Below are 18,030 nucleotides of genomic sequence, written 5' to 3' on the forward strand. Positions count from 1 at the left end.
TCTCTACAAAAAATACAAAAATTAACCAGGGTGGTGGTACGCACCTATAGTCCCAGCTACTTGGGAGGCAGAGGCACAAGAATTGCTTGAACTCAGGAGGTGGAGGTTGCAGTGAGCCGAGATCACGCCACTGCACTCCAGCCTGGGAGACAGAGTGAGAGACTCCATCTCGAAAAAAAAAAAAAAAAGATACTGTGTTTAGTGTGAAAAGCAGACACCAATAGTGTGAATTATGACCTTTTTTAATTAAAAAATTTTAAACAGCTTTATTGAGGTATAATGGAGCTACAATAAACTGCACATATTTGAAGTATACAATTTGATACGTTTTGACATATGTATTCCCCCATGAAATCATCACCACAGTCAAGATAGTGAACATATTCATCACTCCTAAAAGCTTCCTGTTACCCTGTGTGATGTCTCCCTTCCCTTCTCTCCCCTCCCCTTCTCCCCAAACCAATTATCTGTTTTCTGAGCAGTATGATTTTTGTAAAAAGAAAAAAAATGTGTATAGACAGAGAGTAGATAGATGCTTAAAACAGTGTAGAGGACAATGATGGGAAATTTTGAAATTTTTTTTGTTTATGTGTTTGTGAAATTGTATGACAAATACAAGTTGCTTTTGTAATACCAAGAAGTTATTAAAGTTATTAAAATCTGCCACAGACAACCCACAAATTGAATATACTGCATAGGTGTTTGATAAATGCCTGTTGGATACTTGCTAGAGGTGTGGAGTTGGCTGTAAGTGCTTTTCAGCTGTGGTGGTGATAAATATACTCATGATGGCTGAGGGGTACTGACTGGAGGGGTGACTGCTCTAGTGATGATGGCTTTAGGTGTACTGATGGCTGTAGGAGTGATGGCTGCAGGGCTGATGGCTGCACGGATGTGATGATGGTTGTAGGAGAGATGACTGTAGGGACGATGGTTATAGGGGTGAGAGGGTCATGGGTGCGGTTGGCTGTAATGTCCAGAAGGGTGACAGCTGTAAGGATGATGGCTGGAAGGGTGATAGCAGCAATGGTGATGACTGTAGAGGTGATGGCTGAAGGATGTCAACTGTAGAGGTGATTACCATAGTGACAATGGCTATAGGTGTGCTGATGGCAGCGGGGATGGCTGCAGGCCTGATGGCTGTAGGGGTGATGGCTGTATGGTGATGGCTATTGATAGGAGTGATGGTAGCAGTGGTGATGGTCACAGGGGTGATGGTAATGGTAGTGATGGCAGTGACGACCTTGAAGACGTGAGTTGACCGGGAGCATTGATCCAACAGGCAGCCAGATGGTCCAACTTCTGGTTTCCGGATTCTGGTCAGTGAGATAAAGGGCTTGGGTACGCCATATAATGTCGAGCTGATTGTCCACCTCTAGGAAGATGGAGCAGAAGGACTGATGATGATCGACATGAGACAACAAGGTAGGGACTTTCTCTGACTGTTCAACCCAAGAGCCGTCTGCATCAGAATCTCTGGAGACTGAAGCTTGGACTTCCTTCCTCCCTAGGGGCCGGCAGGGGCTGCAATTGCTGTAAGAGTAGGTCACGTGGCAGGGCTTCCTGTATGCTGCTGCTGCCGGGTGTCCATGGCCCGCACCCCCAAGCTGCCACTGCAGCAGTCAGAGTGGCAGCTGAAGGCTCGGTTCATGCCGTGCCCCCGGGCAGTTCTGGTGAGACTAAGCAAGAGGCCTCTGCATCTTGACACCTAGGAGAGCAGGGACGGAGTCTCCCAGGGTGGAGGACCATGCTGCGCCGCAAGCCCTCCAATGCCAGTGAGAAGGAGCCCACTCAGAAGAAAAAGGTGAGGAGCATTTTGGGAACTCACATCTTCCTTTCCTCTGCTTGCTCGACCCATCCCTTCCAAGACTCTTGGAAGTGGGAAGAGCCAAAGGCCATATGTTGAGTCTGTAGGTGAGGGCCACTCACCTAGAAGGCAACGGGACAGGGACCCAAAGGTTAACAGAAGTACAGAAGAGATGTTTAAAATTCTGGAGCAACAGAGTTACAGAATAGATCCTTAGAAATCTAGAGTCATGCAATTCAACCCTAGAAGAATGGGAAAAAAGATCTAAAATTAGGGGCCAGAATCTTAGACTAGAATTTGAGAATAACAAAATACAATGCTTAAGCTGAACCCTAAGCCTGTACTTAATTATCTCTCCTCTACGTTGGTCCTGCCGCCACTTCTGCCCCGGCCACGGCCTCTCAGGAGCCATCTCACTCAAAGGGCCCCGCTGGGCCGCCCAGCTTGGAGCCATGATGCTCACAGGACTGCCACCCCCTCCTCCACTTTGGCCATGGCCCAGACCCTGCCCACTTGGCTCAGCTCTGTGGTAGCTCCCAGGCCCTACCCGAGATGGAGCCAACCTGGAGATGGGGGCCTGAGGCCATTCCAGTCTTGGGGGAAAAGGCATCCGGAAGTGCAGTGGGATGCAGGGGGCATACAGGTTCTTCCTGTGTGGGGAATGAGAAATTAAGTTGAGGTGGTGAGTAGGAGTGAAGGCTGAGGAGGGAGGATTTTAAAGGCCAGGAGGAAAAACAGCTGTCATGGATGGCTGAGGTGTTCATCCTCCTGGGGCAGAGACTGGACTGGAAGATTCCTTGAAGGCTGTGCCAGATCTAGGATTTTGTGGTTGAATTTGAGGATTTCCAGATTTCTTTGGTTGGGTTTGAGGATTTCTAGACCTAATTCTTTAATTCAATTGAAGGATTCTCCCAGACAATCAGCAAGTATATCCTACACATCCAATGGGATGCTAGGACAGTCCCAAAGCAGGCCTGAACTAGGTCCAAGAGGCCCAGGCTATCCCCCGCCAATTTTCCCTGGAACTCAGCCCAGGTGCCCTATGGTGGATCCCCCTTGTCAGGGGAGTAGCTCAGAGATGGAGGCCAAGGCAGCTGAAAGACTGAGACTCGGGGCAGTGGGGTGTGCATCCTGCCCCAGCTCTCAGGTCCTGGGGTGGCTGCCACTTCCGGCTGTATTCTCCCCACCCCAGCTGCTTCTCTAAGGTTGCAGTGGTGGTGGGCGGGGGAGGGGGGAGGTTCATGAATCTTCACACGGGCTCTGTCATCCCCGTCCAAACCCTGCAGGGCGCTAGGCCCAGCAGTCCTGCCATTGGCTGCCACTCCTAAGAGAGCAGGGCCACTTCCCCTTGCTCTCTGGCTGGTGGGGGTGGGAAACAGAGATTGCTCTATAGACACTGCTAGGCCTCAAACCACAGGGGCGCTGAGCTGGAGGAAAGTGTGAGAAAGAGCTGACACTTTGACACTGGGACCCTGTGCCACATCAGGAAGACGTACCTAGGGGCACACAGAAGCCAGAAGTCCCCTTTTTCTTTCCCAGCTTCAATTACCCAGATTCTGTGTTCGGCAGGCAAGTGGGCCCCTGGGATTTCCCCAGGTCTCTCCCAGGAGAAGGGGTCCTTTCGGGGAGAGTAGTCCAGGCAAACCCCACCCCAACCCCTGCCAGAGCCGGTGCCAGCCTCCAGAGCTGGGATGAGCTTGCCTCCACACACTCTGCTAGCCCCAGACTATGGAAATGTCCCCCAAAGCCAAGCTTCCAGAAGGTACACAGCATCTTCCCCAGGCCCAGAGGCAGCGGGCTGGCTGAATCACTGCTAGTCCCTTCTTCTCAGAGGCTGAGATGACGTGGTGGAGAGGAAAGCACAAAGGCAAGAGAGGCCTCTTTCTCCTGCCCATGCTTCTCCTCTTGGGCCTGCCAATGGAGAATGTGCCAGACAGGGGGCAAGAAAGCTGAGCTGGAATCCTACCACGCTCTAGCTGTAGGACCTTGGACAGCTCATTGACTTTCTTTGGGCCTCAGTTTCCTCGCCTCTGAAAAGGGGGATAACTCCTAATCTGCCCCCCTCAAGAGGTTGTACAGATCACCCAAAAGAATAGATGTGAGAGTACCCTGTCACAAGTGTGCACGTGCACACCACACAAGGGGGTGCCTGCTGCAGGCATGGGTGGGGATAGGGAGACACTGCAAAGAAGAATGAGCCATGCCCCCAGTGCTGGCACAGAGAACACAAGACTTAATAGTACTAAGAGCCACCACAGAGTGAGAGTTCATGGGATGCCAGGCACGGTGCTGTGCATCTCTTACCTTGTTCACTCCCCACGACAACCTGGTGAGGTAGGGGCAGATATTGTCATTATCCCTATTTGACACTTGAGGCTCACAGAGGTGAAGCAACTTGCTGAAGGTCACACAGCTGGGAAGCTGCCGAGCAGGGATCCAAGCCAAGATTTGTCTGACTCCAGAGTCTTGACCCCTTCTCTCTCCACTCTCTTGTCCCCTTGTTGATCTCAAAGGCGCTAGAAGAGCCTGATGAGCATAAAAGATTCAACCCATCAGCAGGAGAGCTCCGTGGGGCAGACCCAGATAGCTGTGGAATGAGTGACCTTCCAGCCAGCAGAGCAGAGGAGGGTGCGGGCCCTCTAGAATGGTAGGGCTAGGACATGGCGCCTCCCATGGATCATGAAGGATTGGAGAGGCCCCAGGGTTGGGAGACAGACCTCTTAGCTGCCCTTTGGAGACTTTCACTTCCTTCAAGTTCTTGCTCTGCAAGCCCTTTGATCTGATTTCACCCAAAGGCCAGTGTTGGGGTATAGGAAGTGGAGAGGGATTTTTCCTGGACTTGGTTCCCCTAAGGATGCTCCTACTCTACCACATCCCCACTTTCTCCATGGCTCCCTTCCTACAGCACACCTCTAGTATGACCCCCGCACCCTGCCAGCATGCACTTTGTATTTTCAGTGGCTCCTCACTGCCCACAGGATACATGCCCTTGGCCTGGCGGGCAAGAGCCTTCCATAGCCTTTTCTACTCCCCCACCCACCATCCCATCATCAGGCTCTCAACGTCTCTAACTTTCATTCTTGTTCAAACCCTTCCGAGCTCCACCTGGAGAAATCCTGCCTCCCCTGCACGGCCCAGCTCAGATATACCTCCTCCACAAAGCCCCGCCAGAGCCCTTCCCCCTCTGCCCTCCCACCTGCTTTCCTAGGAGCTCTGTTCAAAAACCACCTGCATGCCATCACCACTACACTCAATCCACTGCTAACTTCTACACTGGTGGGGCGGGGCAACAGCATGAGCTCTGAGGTAGCACGAGCACAGCAACATACTTGGGTTTCCAGAGTCATAGACCTGGGTTTGGAGGCTTGCTCTTCCTAAGACCAGCTGCGCCACCCTGCCTAGGGCACTTCATTTCGCATCTTGGTCTCCTCTGCTTCGAGGTGCGAATATGATGAGGGGCTGCGATGAGGCTGGAGTGAGCTGGCACACATGAAGTTCTTGGCAGGACACGGGCATGCGGGAGGAGTTTAGACCCTCATTGCTGGATTCTCACACACACAGAGGTAGGGCCTAGAGCTCACAGGGTGCTCAGTATATGCCTGGTACCCTGAAGGAGCAGAGGGGGTAGCTCAGGAGACCACTGGGGAAAGCCAAGTTTGCTCAGGAAGTAAGGGAAGAGGATGCTGGCTGGGGCAGTGTGGACCTCTGAGAGATTGATCAGGGCATGGTTTCTGCATGGATGCTGCCTTTTAAGCTGGAATTGAAAAATCTTTCTATAGAAGTATAATATCCATACAGAGAAGTGGATAAATCATAATTGCGCCACCGAATGAGTTTCTATAATGTGAACATCCCCATGTAGACAGCACTTAGATCAAGAAACAACACTCTCAGAAGTCTAGAAGCTTCCCTCATGCCCCTGCCAGTTACTACACGCCCCCTTCCCCCAGGGCAACCGCTATCCTGACTTCCAACAGCACAGGTGAGCTCTGCCAGGCTTTGAACTTACAGGGGGAACCATATCGTGTATATATACTCTTTGGTGGCCAGCCCCTTTACTCAACCATATGTTTGTGACACTCATCCATACTGTTGGGAACAGTTGTACTGTCTCCTACCTGGGTACTATTCTTTTGTGTGACTCTGCCACAATTAATTTATCCATTCTACAGATGATGGGCATTTGCGGGTTTTCCACTTAAATTGGAAGGGGGAGAAACTACGGCTGACAGAGAGAAGGGCAGAGTATTCCAGGTGGGGAAATGCCCAGGGTAAGAGGCTGGAGGTGGGGTGTAGGAAAGAGTAAGCATAAACCTACATTCCACAAGGGACTGCCGTGTCAGACAATGTTCCAAGCACTGTAGGCGTACTCGCTCATTTCATCCTCACAACAGCCAGATGAGGTCGGTGCTTTTGTCTTCATTCCACTAATGAGGAAACAGAAACCTAGAGAAGTTAAGAAACATACCCAGTTTACACAATCAGTGGCAGAACCAAGATGGGAACACTTGCCCTGATGTGAAGTGGGCTTCAGAGAGGTTCGATAACTTGCCGGAGGTCACAAATCCAGAGTTGAACTTCTGAGAAAGCTTCCCTCATGCCCCTGCCAGTCACTACATGCCCCCTTTCTCCGACAGTAACCACTATCCTGACTTACAATAGCATAGGTGAGTTCTGCCAGGCTTTGAACTATAATTATACAGGGGGAACCATATGGTGTATATATACTCTTTGGTGGCCCTACATTTCAAATGTATTGTATATTACATTTGAAATATATATTGAAATATATATTGTTGGGTATACTCAATGTATATTTCAAATGTAATATACAATACAATACATATATACAATACAATACATATATACTCAACAATATATATTTCAATATATATTTCAAATGTAATATACAATACATATATACTCAACAATATATTTAGTATATTTCAAATGTAATATACATTTGAAATGTAGCTCTTTCCAAGAGGCCCACACATTCCTCTGAGCCATGAAGTGAAAAGGGGGCCAACAGTGTATGGTACCACCTCCCCCGTCAGGCACGACTCCCAGGAAGTCCTCACTCCAAAGGGAAGCCAGCAGAAAAGCCAGCCAGGCTCAAGAATTTCAACTCAACCCTGAATGGGGGTCACCTCTCTCTGAAAGGCGGTCAAGATACTTGGGGCTGTCCCTGAGGTTGGAGGTAGGCTTGGCAAAATGCCACCCTGGCGGGCCCTGAAACTCGATCACCCAAAGAACATGTGTTTGTCCTTTCCATCTCCCTGGGCTGAGAGTAGCCAACTGGGCCCAAGACCCAGCACCATCTCTATAGTCCTTTGTGATTATCTCCTCCCACTTTGGACTAAAACTGAGACAGAGGGACCCTCGCACAAGGGTCTGGGAGCCAAAGGCCTTTCCTCCCAGCCCCCAGACTGCAGATTAATGACAGGAAAAGGCCTTGGGAAAGAGCTGCAATTAGAGGGCAGGCAGGCAGTGAATTTACTCTTCCCCAACAAAGCCGACTTCCGGCCCCATGCCTGCCCTCCTGCTTGCTTTCCAGCCTCACCAGTCCCTAGGGTTTCAGGGGCGACTCTTAGCCTCCTGGTCTGCAGATCAGGCTGAGGGTTGGTGGAGAGAAGGCCACAATAGGCCCCATCGGCCTATAAATAGCAGCCCAGCCTGCCCTCCTTGGGCCCAGGCCAGCCCGATGCCCACCCTCTCTCCGTTCCCTCTTTTCCATGCAATAAGAGGAGGAAGTTATCCAGGCAGCTGCATCCTAGCCATACAAGAGGAGGAAATAAATGGAAGGTGGAGGAGAGAAGGGGAAAGAAAGGGAGAAAAAGAGGAAGAATAGTGGGAGGGGACAACCAAGAAAGGAAGATGGAGGAGAGGCAGGTGAACCAGAGTGGTCACCCTGTGGTCATGCTTCTCCTCCCCCACACCCACCTATGGCCCCCTTTTCAGCTCCCCAGGGCAACACAGAGGAGGCTTTCTGACAGAGGCTGCAGGCACCCCACCCATCAGGCCCCAATCGTGCTAGCGTCTGCTTGGCCTGACCACTGACCTAGTTTCTCATCAACTACCTTGCTGTGACTTTTAGGAATGTGTGACCCCAACCCCCAATTGCTGACTTGGCTTTGGTCAAGACCCATCAAGAGTACTAAACTGCTACACTGCAGTCCCCAGGAGTTGGGGCCAATTATTTGTGTGTGTGTTGGTGGGGGACAGGTGATATTGCCCCTGCCCTGGGAGTTTGTCACTGGACACACACACCCCTTTAGTAGGAAAGAGGATGTGAAACCTTCAACGTTGTGTGGGTTTGGGGCTTCAGTTCCTCAAGCCCTTATCTCGGGTGTCTGCAGTCTATCCCACTCTATCTGTCTGGCCATCTGTGAACCCTGGTTCCTGTGTGTATCTTCTGGTCTTGACTGTTTATCTTGATACAGGCTCAGCCTTAACTTCTTGTGTCGAGGGCCTGTCCCCCTTACCTGCCTTGCCCTGGTTTCTGGCTGCTACCTTGCATGTGCATGCATATATATTTAAGAAAGCTCACTAGACTGGGCTCGGTGGCTCACGCCTGTAATCCCAGCACTTTGGGAGGCTGAGGCGGCAGATCGCGAGGTCAGGAGATCAAGGCCATCCTGGCTAACATGGTGAAGCCTCGTCTCTACTGAAAATATAAAAAATTAGCCGGGCCTGGTGGCGGGCACCTGTAGTCCCAGCTACTCAGGAGGCTGAGGCAGAAGAATGGCATGAACCTGGGAGGCAGAGCTTGCAGTGAGCAGAGATCTCGCCACTGCACTCCAGCCTGGGTGACAGAGCGAGACTCCATCTCAGAAAAAAAAAAAAAAAAAAAAGGCAAGCTCAGCCGGGCATGGTGGCTCACACCTGTAATCCCAGCACTTTGGGAGGCCTAGGTGGGCAGATCACCTGAGGTCAGGAGTTCGAGACCAGCCTGACCAACATGGTGAAACCCCGTCTCCACTAAAAATACAAATAATAATAATAATAATAAAATAAAGCTCATATCCTGAAAAACATCTCATCAACACAGACCACAAACAATAATAGGTCATGCCTAAAAGTCCAAACACTGGCAAACGTCACTATTGCCAGCTCATCACATTAGTGGCTAAGATTAAAAGCTGAGAAGAAAAAGAAAATGGTGTCTTTCTTCTACCAAATTAGCCCCAATCACGTATGTCCTAAATCTGTGGGCCCCTTCTGTGAATAAGCCTCTACTGTGCTTTTCCAGAAAGTGTCATGCCAGGTCTTGCTGGCTTCTAGTCAGATTGTCTTGCTCTTCTTGGGACACAAATTCATCAGGCTGGAGACCCCAGTGTGTTTGTTCCTATCACTGTGACTGGGGACCTGGCTCAGAGTACACCCAGGACATGGAGGCCAGAGCCACGGGTTTTGGGAGGGATTTGCTCAGTTACACACCGGGCGATGTGCTCATGGATGCTGAGGTATGTCTCTAGTAGTAGATACACATTTACTCTGACTCATGTAGTCTTTCACTCCAGGATTCTGGGGACCAAACTTGAGGAACTGGTGGAATTTCAGGCTAAGTCTGAGGCCCGATTGAGGTGTGAAGCTCTTGAGGTCAGGAACTTGGTCTGTGGCCAGGGCTGGGGTGAAGAATGGAATGAAACCAGGTAGCCCCAAGAACATCGAGGTGCTTCACCCATTAGCCTGGGGCTCCCATGGCCATGTGGCTCTGTCAGCTCTGGGCTGTGGGTATTGTGTGGTGGGGGGAGGCGAGTATGTGGGCCCTCGGGCAGCCATTTAGCCCACTGATTGCAACACCCACCCTTTTTCCAGCTCTCCCTTCAGCGCTCCAGCAGCTTCAAGGATTTTGCCAAATCCAAACCCAGCTCCCCCGTGGTGAGCGAGAAGGAGTTTAATCTGGATGATAACGTGAGTTTCAGGGCATCCTTGTGGGATCTGGCTGCAGGCCCTGGGCAGGGGGGTGGGGGTGGGAGGGAGGAGGGTGAAGAGGAGATAGAATTGTTGGGGCGAAGCCCCCTTTAACACAGAGGGTCCACCTCTCCCCACACCAAGCACTCCCCTGCATTCCTTTCAATTACACATTAAATAGCAAACTATTTATAAATTTATAGGGCTAAGGACATGGCTGGGGTTAAGAGGGGAGGGGATGGGGGCCTCTCAGTTCCACCCCCTCCAGCTTCTGCTGTGACCCCAAGGCCTCTTTTGCCTCAAGTCCCGGACCCAGGCAGGACCACCAGGGTCCCTGGATCGCCTCTTTTGTTGTCACAGATTCCAGAAGATGACTCAGGTGTCCCCACCCCAGAAGATGCTGGGAAGAGTGGCAAAAAGCTGGGGAAGAAGTGGAGGGCAGTGATTTCCCGAACCATGAACAGGAAGATGGGCAAGATGATGGTGAAGGCCCTGTCAGAAGAGATGGTGAGGCCTGTGGATATAGGAGAGGGGGTGTCCAGGGGGCCTGGGGACCGCTCTGGCAGAATGTGAGCATGACCACCTCAATAGCCACTACTCAGGCTGGAAGGCCCTATTTGATGCAAGAAGGAAGGTCACATGGGAGAGGAAACTCACTTGCAGCCACGGACAGGCAGCCAGGCAATCTTGACGGGGCAGGAGGCTGGCGGGGGAAGGGGTGGAGTTTGAGAAGGGATGAAAGTCTGGGCAACAGGGCTGGACATGGTGGCTCCTGCCTATAATCCCAGCACTTTGGGAGGCTGGGGCCGATCACTTGAGGTCAGGAGTTTGAGACCAGCCTGGCCAACATGGCAAAACCCCGTCTCTACTAAAAATACAAAAATTAGCCAGGCGTGGTGGCACATGCCTGTAATTCCAGCTACTCAGAGACTGAGGCAGGAGAATTGCTTGAACTTAGGAGACAGAGGTTACAGTGTGCCAAGATCGTGCCACTGCACTCCAGCCTGGGCAACAGAGCAAGACTCTGTCTCAAAAAAAAAAAAAAAGAAAGAAAGAAAGAAGAAAGAAAGAAAGAGAAAGAAAGAAAAAAAAGAAAAGTCTGGGCAAGGGATGCTTCTTGAGGAGGCGGGCCTGGAACAGGGGCAGCTTGAGAAAGATGAAATGGCCTGAGGCAATCCATCCACCTCAAAGCTTTGCTTTGGAACTTCCCCGGGATTGGGAAGGCCTATTTTCTCTCATAGAATCCCTATGAGAGAAAACAGATTGGGCACGGTGGCTCACACCTGTAATCCCAGCACTTTGAGAGGCCAAGGCAGGTGGATCACCTGAGGTCAGGAGTTCGAGACCAGCCTGGCCAACATGGCAAAACCCCGTCTCTACTAAAAATACCAAAACAAATTAGCCAGGCGTGGTGGCAGGTGCCTGTAATCCCAGATACTCGGGAGGCCAAGGCAGGAGAATTGCTTGAACCCGGGAGGTGGAGGTTTCAGTGAGCCAAGATCACACCATTGCACTCTGGTCTGGGTGACAAGAGCAAAACTCCGTCTCAAAAAAAAGAAAAAAAAAGAGAGAAAACAGAGAAGGCTGGCTTCAGCCCAGGGAGGAAAGTTGGCACAGACAGCTGTGGGGCAGGCATGACCCAAGAAGCTTAAATCACACAGTGGGTTTGGGTTGCCATGGCTCTAAAAGGAGCCACTGAGGCAGTGGTGTGCTGGAGTTGGCTCGTACTGGGCTTATACCAGCTCACAAGAGCAGTTGGTCAAACTGTCAAAAATTGTGCAAGCCAGTTGTTAAACACAACCATTATTAAAAATCAAATTAAAGAAACTTACAATTCAGTTAATTATATTTTTTTAAAAAGGTAAACTGGGCGTGGTGGTGTACACCTATAATCCCAGCTACTCAGGAGGACGAGGCAAGATGATTGCTTGAGCCCAGTAAGAGTCCAGCCTGGGCAACATAGGGAGACTCTGTCTCTAAATAAATAAATTTAAAAAAATAAAATTTTGTAAAAACGAACAAAGGTAATACAGTAAATCTTCAAAACTCATCACTTCCTAATTCTTGTACTACCTTTTACTCTTATCAATGCTGCTGAGGTTACGTGCATCCATAGCATCTTCATGGTGGCAATAGCCTCGCCCTCATTTCAGACAACACGTCCAGTGATGTCAAAATGGTAGCTTGACATTGGCCGTGGAGGGGAGTGTTTACAACACAGGAATTGGCAACTCATCAGGGCCAGCTGTTAAACAGTTATCACCTCACTGAGGTGTGGTGAGGTAGGGGGAGCTCTGGAGTCTGGCTTGGTTGTGGGTTGCCTTGGGACTTGAACCTGAATTCCCTTGGCCTGAGTTTACAGATGAGGAGTAAGTAACCCTTGGGCCTTACTCCTCATTTGTAAACTCAGGCCAACAATACCACTTACCTTCAAGTGTCACTGTAAGGATTCAGTGAAATGGCAGGCAGGCCTGGCACACAGAAACACAGGCAAAAGTAGTTTCCTCTCTAGCGACATTGTCTGCCCAGTTGTGCGGTAGCAATGGTTGAGTCCAGGTTGTGCCACCGTGGTCTTTTCTGTATGTACATCGGCACTTGAGGCTGACAAAAGCACATCCACGTGGCGCCCTGGTTGAACCTGTTTCTGTGAGGTAACCAGGGCAAGGACTGTCACTCTCATTTTTACAAAAGGGGAAGAAACTAGGGCTCAGAGAGTGCCATTCAGCCTATAAGTGGTAGAGTTGGGGTTTGAGCCAGCCCCCAGCTCTTCACCAAGCCCAGGCCCATTTCTTCAGCTTCATGCACACCCCAGCAAGGCTCCTTAAAGCTTCCCGCCTACCCTCCCTGCAGGCAGACACTCTGGAGGAGGGCTCTGCCTCCCCGACATCTCCAGACTACAGCCTGGACAGCCCTGGCCCTGAGAAGATGGCGCTGGCCTTTTCTGAGCAAGAGGAGCATGAACTTCCGGTGCTCAGCCGCCAGGCATCAACAGGTGAGTAGGGGATGCGGGGGACACCTGCCGAATCTGGAGGAAAGGACTGGGTTACAGCCATGCTGGTGGCACGCTGTCTGGGAGGGGGGTAAGAGAAATGAATGCTTACTCTTTGCCTGCTGGGAACATTCTCAGTCCTCTTCACATTAAATCTTCTCAACAACCTCATGGGGCCAGTACTGTTATCCTTGCTTTATTGATGTGGAAACAGGGTCTTAGGGAGGTTAAGTGACTTGCCCAAGATGACCCAGTCTTGAACTCAGATGTACCGTAGAGGAACTTCCACTTGCTATCCTCAGGCCCCGGAGAGGCCCACGGGCAGAGGAAGAGTCTCAGTCACCCTCTTGGACCAGCCCGTCCCCACCCTTCCAAGGGGAGCTAGAGGCTACAGATCCCTGGGCCTCTGATGCCCCAGTCGGGGGTGGGCGTATGAGGTCTCCAGCTGTGAAGAGTCAGCCTCTTGACCCTAGACCATAGTTGCTGGGCTCAGGGCATCACTTGGCATCTTCTAGAAGTCCATGGGACGGGACAAGAGGTGCCAGCAGGGAACTCGTCCAGGCAGGGGCTTTGGGTTCTGCAGCCCCATTCAGCACCGCCTTTCTTGCCCCTCAAGTCCACTCCAAGTTTCCTGCTTTCTCTGCCTCCACAGACACTTCCCTGCCCCCGACTGAAAATCATTCAAAATGCCCACTACTCTGTACTTCCCAGGGAGAAAGAGCCCAACTGAGTTTCTATGTGACGTTGTAACTAAACATTGAGTTAAGCAGGGAAAGTCAAATATGAATGCAGGGCATAGCTTCCTGGGTGGAGGGAGCGTTGGAGTGGGTATCAGGGAACATGGAGTCTAATGGACTGACTCAGTGCTGCCAGTTATAAAATGAGAAGCCTTGAGCAGTTCACTTGGTCTGTGTGACCTCAGATTTCCGCATCTGTTCATTGGAGTGTTGGCCCAGTTGTTCTCTAGAGGCCCTCCTAATTTGCCCATTCTTTGGTCAGTGAGCCATTTCTCCTCCCATTGCCAACTCTTTTCATGTCCAAGGGTCCAGAGGTGAAGCTGTGCTCCTGGTCGGTAGCCAAGGGGGTGGTTCAGAATCCCTTCTGCAGTGTAAAGCTTGCCAGAGCCCAGCTGCCTTCCCGGTGTATACCCTTGGGATTTCTAGGCAGGTCCCCTGGAAGGCACCTGCTAGGCACTGTCTCAGCTGTTCTAGGACAAAGGTGAGCCTCCTCCCTGCCCCATCTCCTGCAGGCAGTGAGCTCTGCAGCCCCAGCCCAGGTTCTGGCAGCTTCGGGGAGGAACCACCTGCCCCCCAGTACACAGGGCCTTTCTGTGGCCGGGCACGAGTCCACACCGACTTCACTCCCAGCCCCTATGACCACGACTCGCTGAAACTGCAGGTAAGATCAGCATCTGGGCTTCTCTGGAGCCTGGCAGGCTGTGCCCAAAAAGGAAGCTGGACTGAACCAGGCTATGACAGTGTCAGTGGAGGCCAAGGCCCCCCATACCCTCTCTCCCTTGCTCCCTTCTCCTCTCCTCTCCCCCAACAGAAAGGAGATGTGATCCAGATCATTGAAAAGCCACCTGTGGGCACGTGGCTGGGCCTACTCAATGGCAAGGTGGGCTCTTTCAAATTCATCTATGTGGATGTGCTGCCCGAGGAGGCCGTGGGGCATGCCCGCCCCAGCCGCCGACAGAGCAAGGGCAAGAGGCCCAAGCCTAAGACCCTGCATGAGCTGCTGGAGCGCATCGGCCTGGAGGTTTGAGCTTGGACCTCACTAGTATCTAGTATCAGGGAGGCACAACTGCCCCAGGGATGGGGACCAGGAAATGACAGCTATGCGTAGTTGGGGAGGACCTAGGCAGGGGTGGCTGGTAAGCAGCTGTGCCGATGGCCTGCCTCTGCCTACAGGAGCACACGTCCACCCTCCTGCTCAATGGCTACCAGACACTGGAAGACTTCAAAGAGCTGCGAGAAACACACCTCAATGAGCTGAACATCATGGATCCACAGCACCGGGCCAAGCTGCTCACGGCCGCCGAGCTGCTGCTGGACTATGACAGTGAGTGGCTTTAGGAGCGGCCTGGTGAGGGTGTGTGCCCACCGGCATTCCAGGGAGGGGAGGCTTGCCCTGGCCTTGCCTTCTGTCCACGCTCTGCCCTAGGACTGCTCTGCAGTGGAAAGTACTTTCCACTTGAATTAGAATTTCAGGGAAAGTGTACGGGAGAAAGGAGTTGTAGGGATGATTGGGCCCAACCTCCTTTGGATCAAAGGGGACCCTTAAGGCCAAAGAAGGCAAAGCCTTACTTGAGGCCTCAAAGCTGAGTAATAACAGAGCCAGGATTCAAGCCCACTGCCTGGCTCCAGCTTAGTGCTAAAGAAGTGTGAGCTCCTGGACTGCAGAGCTGGCCTGGAAACAACTCCTACCGGCTTCTAAGCTGGAAGCAGTGAGGAGAGGGGCAGGGCGGTGGCAGGTGCCCAGAAGGAGAGACTGCCTATGGTGTATTTCCCAAGTTCCCTACCTCCACCCCCATATTCTGTCTCCCTCTCTCGTCCCTGGCAGCTGGCAGTGAGGAGGCTGAAGAGGGCGCCGAGAGCAGCCAGGAGCCAGTGGCACACACAGTGTCGGAACCCAAGGTGGACATCCCGCGCGACTCAGGCTGCTTTGAGGGCTCGGAGAGCGGGCGCGATGAGGCAGAGCTGGCAGGCACTGAGGAGCAGCTGCAAGGCCTCTCCCTGGCCGGGGCACCTTGAGGTGGCGGTGGCAATAGGCCAAGGCTGGGACCCAGCTGCAAAGGCTGTAGGAGTGGGCCCAGCCTCCCGTGGTGGCCCAGGCCCTGAGGACTGGCACTGAGCCTGGCCCTGCTTCCCCAGGGACACTTAGGGCCACAGAGGCCAGGCCAGGGCCCTACAGGTTCCAGGCTCAGCTGGAGTGGTTGGGGAGTCGCCCAAGGGCACATCCCACCTGCCTGAGCCCCGCCCTCCACCAGCGACTGACAGCGCAGCCCCTCCTGGCACCAACTGCTCCCCTGCCATGGCCACGGCCACAGCAAGCGGGGCACTGGGAAACCCTGCCCATGTCCCTCACCAACAAGGCCTCCAAATCCTCCTCACCCCCACACCACCTACCCCTGTCGCACTGCTCCTGAAAAGGGGGCCAAGTCAATGTTTCAGGTCAGTCTAAAAACCCTAGGGAAGCTGGCCATTTAAAAGAACCCAAACTGACCATGGGTAAATCCAGTTCCCCTAAATAAGGCCTGAAGAAATCCACAGGTACCATTCCCACTTTCCTTCTCCCTAGCTTTCTTAGAGGTTTGGCCACTAAATCTTATGAGACTTGAACCAAGTGGCTTCCTCTTTCTAGGCTTAGGACGGGTTGGGGTTAGAAAGGGTGATCACTGAAGGCCTTGCCTGCTCTGACATTCTGTGACATTAAATGTCTATTCTCCTGTTACCTGTGGCCTGGGACACCAGTGGGGTTTATCGAGGGGACCAGAGGGGCCTCAGGCTTTCAGATGAAATGGCTCCTCCTACTCACCCACTTTATTCCTCTCCATGTAATTCAGGACAAGCTGCAACTTCCCCCAGCTTAACACAATGCCCATACCTCATACGATATGCGCCCTCCCGTTCCATCCCTGGCCCCCTCAAACGAGACTTCTCACAAGGCTGATTACAGATGGTCAAACCTGGCTTCCAAGGACAGAATTGCCTCTCGGAAGCCAGCTGTGGATCTGAGTCCAGAGTTGGCCACTTGTGTGGGTCCTCACAAGCAAAGAGAGCACTAAACTTGACATTGGGGGTCCACCACTCCAACTTTGCTTTCTGAAGGTTTTGGTGTACATTGAGCCCCAGAAGGAAAGGAGAGTATCTGTGAGTGGGGGCCTCCCTTGACCCCAGAACGAAGTCTATGCCCTGAATCCCCAGAGTAGCCCTTCCCTGGTGCCCAACTGGCCTGGGGACAAACAGCGTCCACTACATCTAGGACTGCCGGCTAAGTGGACACACTTCTTGACCTCCTACCAGGAACTTTGGTAAAAGCTAGCTTTGGGGAAGGGGTTGGGTGTAAATATGAGAGGGTGGAGGGAGACCAGCTGGTAGCAATAAACATGGGTAGAACTAAATTACCGTCTCCAGTTATCTTTTCTATGGAGAGAGTGTTGTGGGGAGGGGCAGACCGGTCTCCTTCAAAGCTGGCCTCAGAAAAGTGTCCCTCACTGTCCTTTCAGGTCCATCTTTCCCTTCCCTTAAATGTTCAGTGCCCTTGACTCTGCTGACCTAAAGCTCCAGTCTGAAGCCCTAGCTGGCTCTGCCCTCCCCTCTAACCAGCCGTCCTCAGAACAAGGCTCAAGCTCCCATGACCACGGGCTTTGCTGGGGTCCAAGAGGTGTAGGGGGGAATGGCTATTTCCCTCATCCAATAACTGTTCATTTTAACAGGGCCCTTAAAGACCTTCACCCGTGTGAAGAAAGGCCTGCACTGAGGAGCTGTCCAGGATCTAAGAGGGGGAGATTTGGGGTCAGCATGGCCTTTCCTCTGAAGTCACCTTTTCCTGGCCCCCACCCTGTACCCACTAAAGCAGTGCCATCTCCTGGGAGGTAGGATGGAGATGAAGACCCCTAGCTTCCTTTCTGTTTCTGCCAGAATTAACTGCATTGGGCATTGGGAAGGGGGTTACTGGAGAGAGAGCTGCCACCAGAGTGAGGACGAGGCCACTTGACTTCCAGGCCTTGTTCTCAGTTGCATTCATCCCACCGCCCTTAGTGACTGGGGGTGCCAGGAAACTGCAAGCATGATCCTCACCAAAGATATAAGAGCCCTAACAGCCTCAAAGCCCCAAGGGTACTGAATAATTGCAGTCATTTAAGGACCACCTCCACTTGTGCCAGGCACTGAGCACTTTACATATAGCATCTCCTGTAATCCTCACAGTGTCCCCCTGAGGTGGGTGCCCTCATCATCCCAGTTTACAGAGGAGGAAACTGAGGGTTGGGGAGGTTGAAGAAGTTGACTAGAAAGTAACAGAGCAGGAGTCTTCCTGACTGCAGAACCCATGTTCTTAACTCCTATGCTACAATGCTTCTCCAAAGGCCTCATCCAACAAGCATTCAAAAGTCCTGGGCACTTTGGAGGGCAAGCTGACTCTCTGACCCAGCCATTTCCCTTCTAGAATTTAATCAGCCACATAAGTGCAGAAACAGCCACATAAGTGCACAAATACCTATGGACAAAGATATCTACAACAGCTCTGTCTGTAATAGTAAAAAATTGAAAACAATGCAAATGGGGAATTAAATGCTTTATGGTTTGTTCATATA

The 18,030-nt window shown here is 51.9% G+C and overlaps 1 protein-coding gene across 3 annotated transcripts; it reads left to right on the forward strand.

Moving 5' to 3' along the window:
* Window positions 1-1,460: 1,460 nt before the first annotated feature.
* SASH3 (SAM and SH3 domain containing 3) lies at window positions 1,461-16,836 on the forward strand. Of its 3 annotated transcripts, XM_003954078.6 has the most exons (8): window positions 1,461-1,804; window positions 9,629-9,724; window positions 10,085-10,231; window positions 12,575-12,716; window positions 13,963-14,111; window positions 14,262-14,471; window positions 14,624-14,774; window positions 15,276-16,836. In XM_003954078.6, the coding sequence occupies exons 1-8, from the start codon at window positions 1,748-1,750 to the stop codon at window positions 15,464-15,466; spliced, it is 1,143 nt and encodes a 380-aa protein (XP_003954127.2). In that variant the 5' UTR covers window positions 1,461-1,747; the 3' UTR covers window positions 15,467-16,836. The 3 variants fall into 3 exon arrangements, with proteins under 3 accessions (XP_003954127.2, XP_016799342.1, XP_016799341.1); XM_016943853.3 differs by lacking the exon at window positions 14,262-14,471 and having other exon boundaries at window positions 1,496-1,804; XM_016943852.3 differs by having other exon boundaries at window positions 1,520-1,804; window positions 13,963-14,471.
* Window positions 16,837-18,030: the final 1,194 nt, after the last annotated feature.

This window comes from Pan troglodytes, chromosome X (assembly GCF_028858775.2).
Source record: "Pan troglodytes isolate AG18354 chromosome X, NHGRI_mPanTro3-v2.0_pri, whole genome shotgun sequence".
NCBI lineage: Eukaryota > Metazoa > Chordata > Mammalia > Primates > Hominidae > Pan > Pan troglodytes.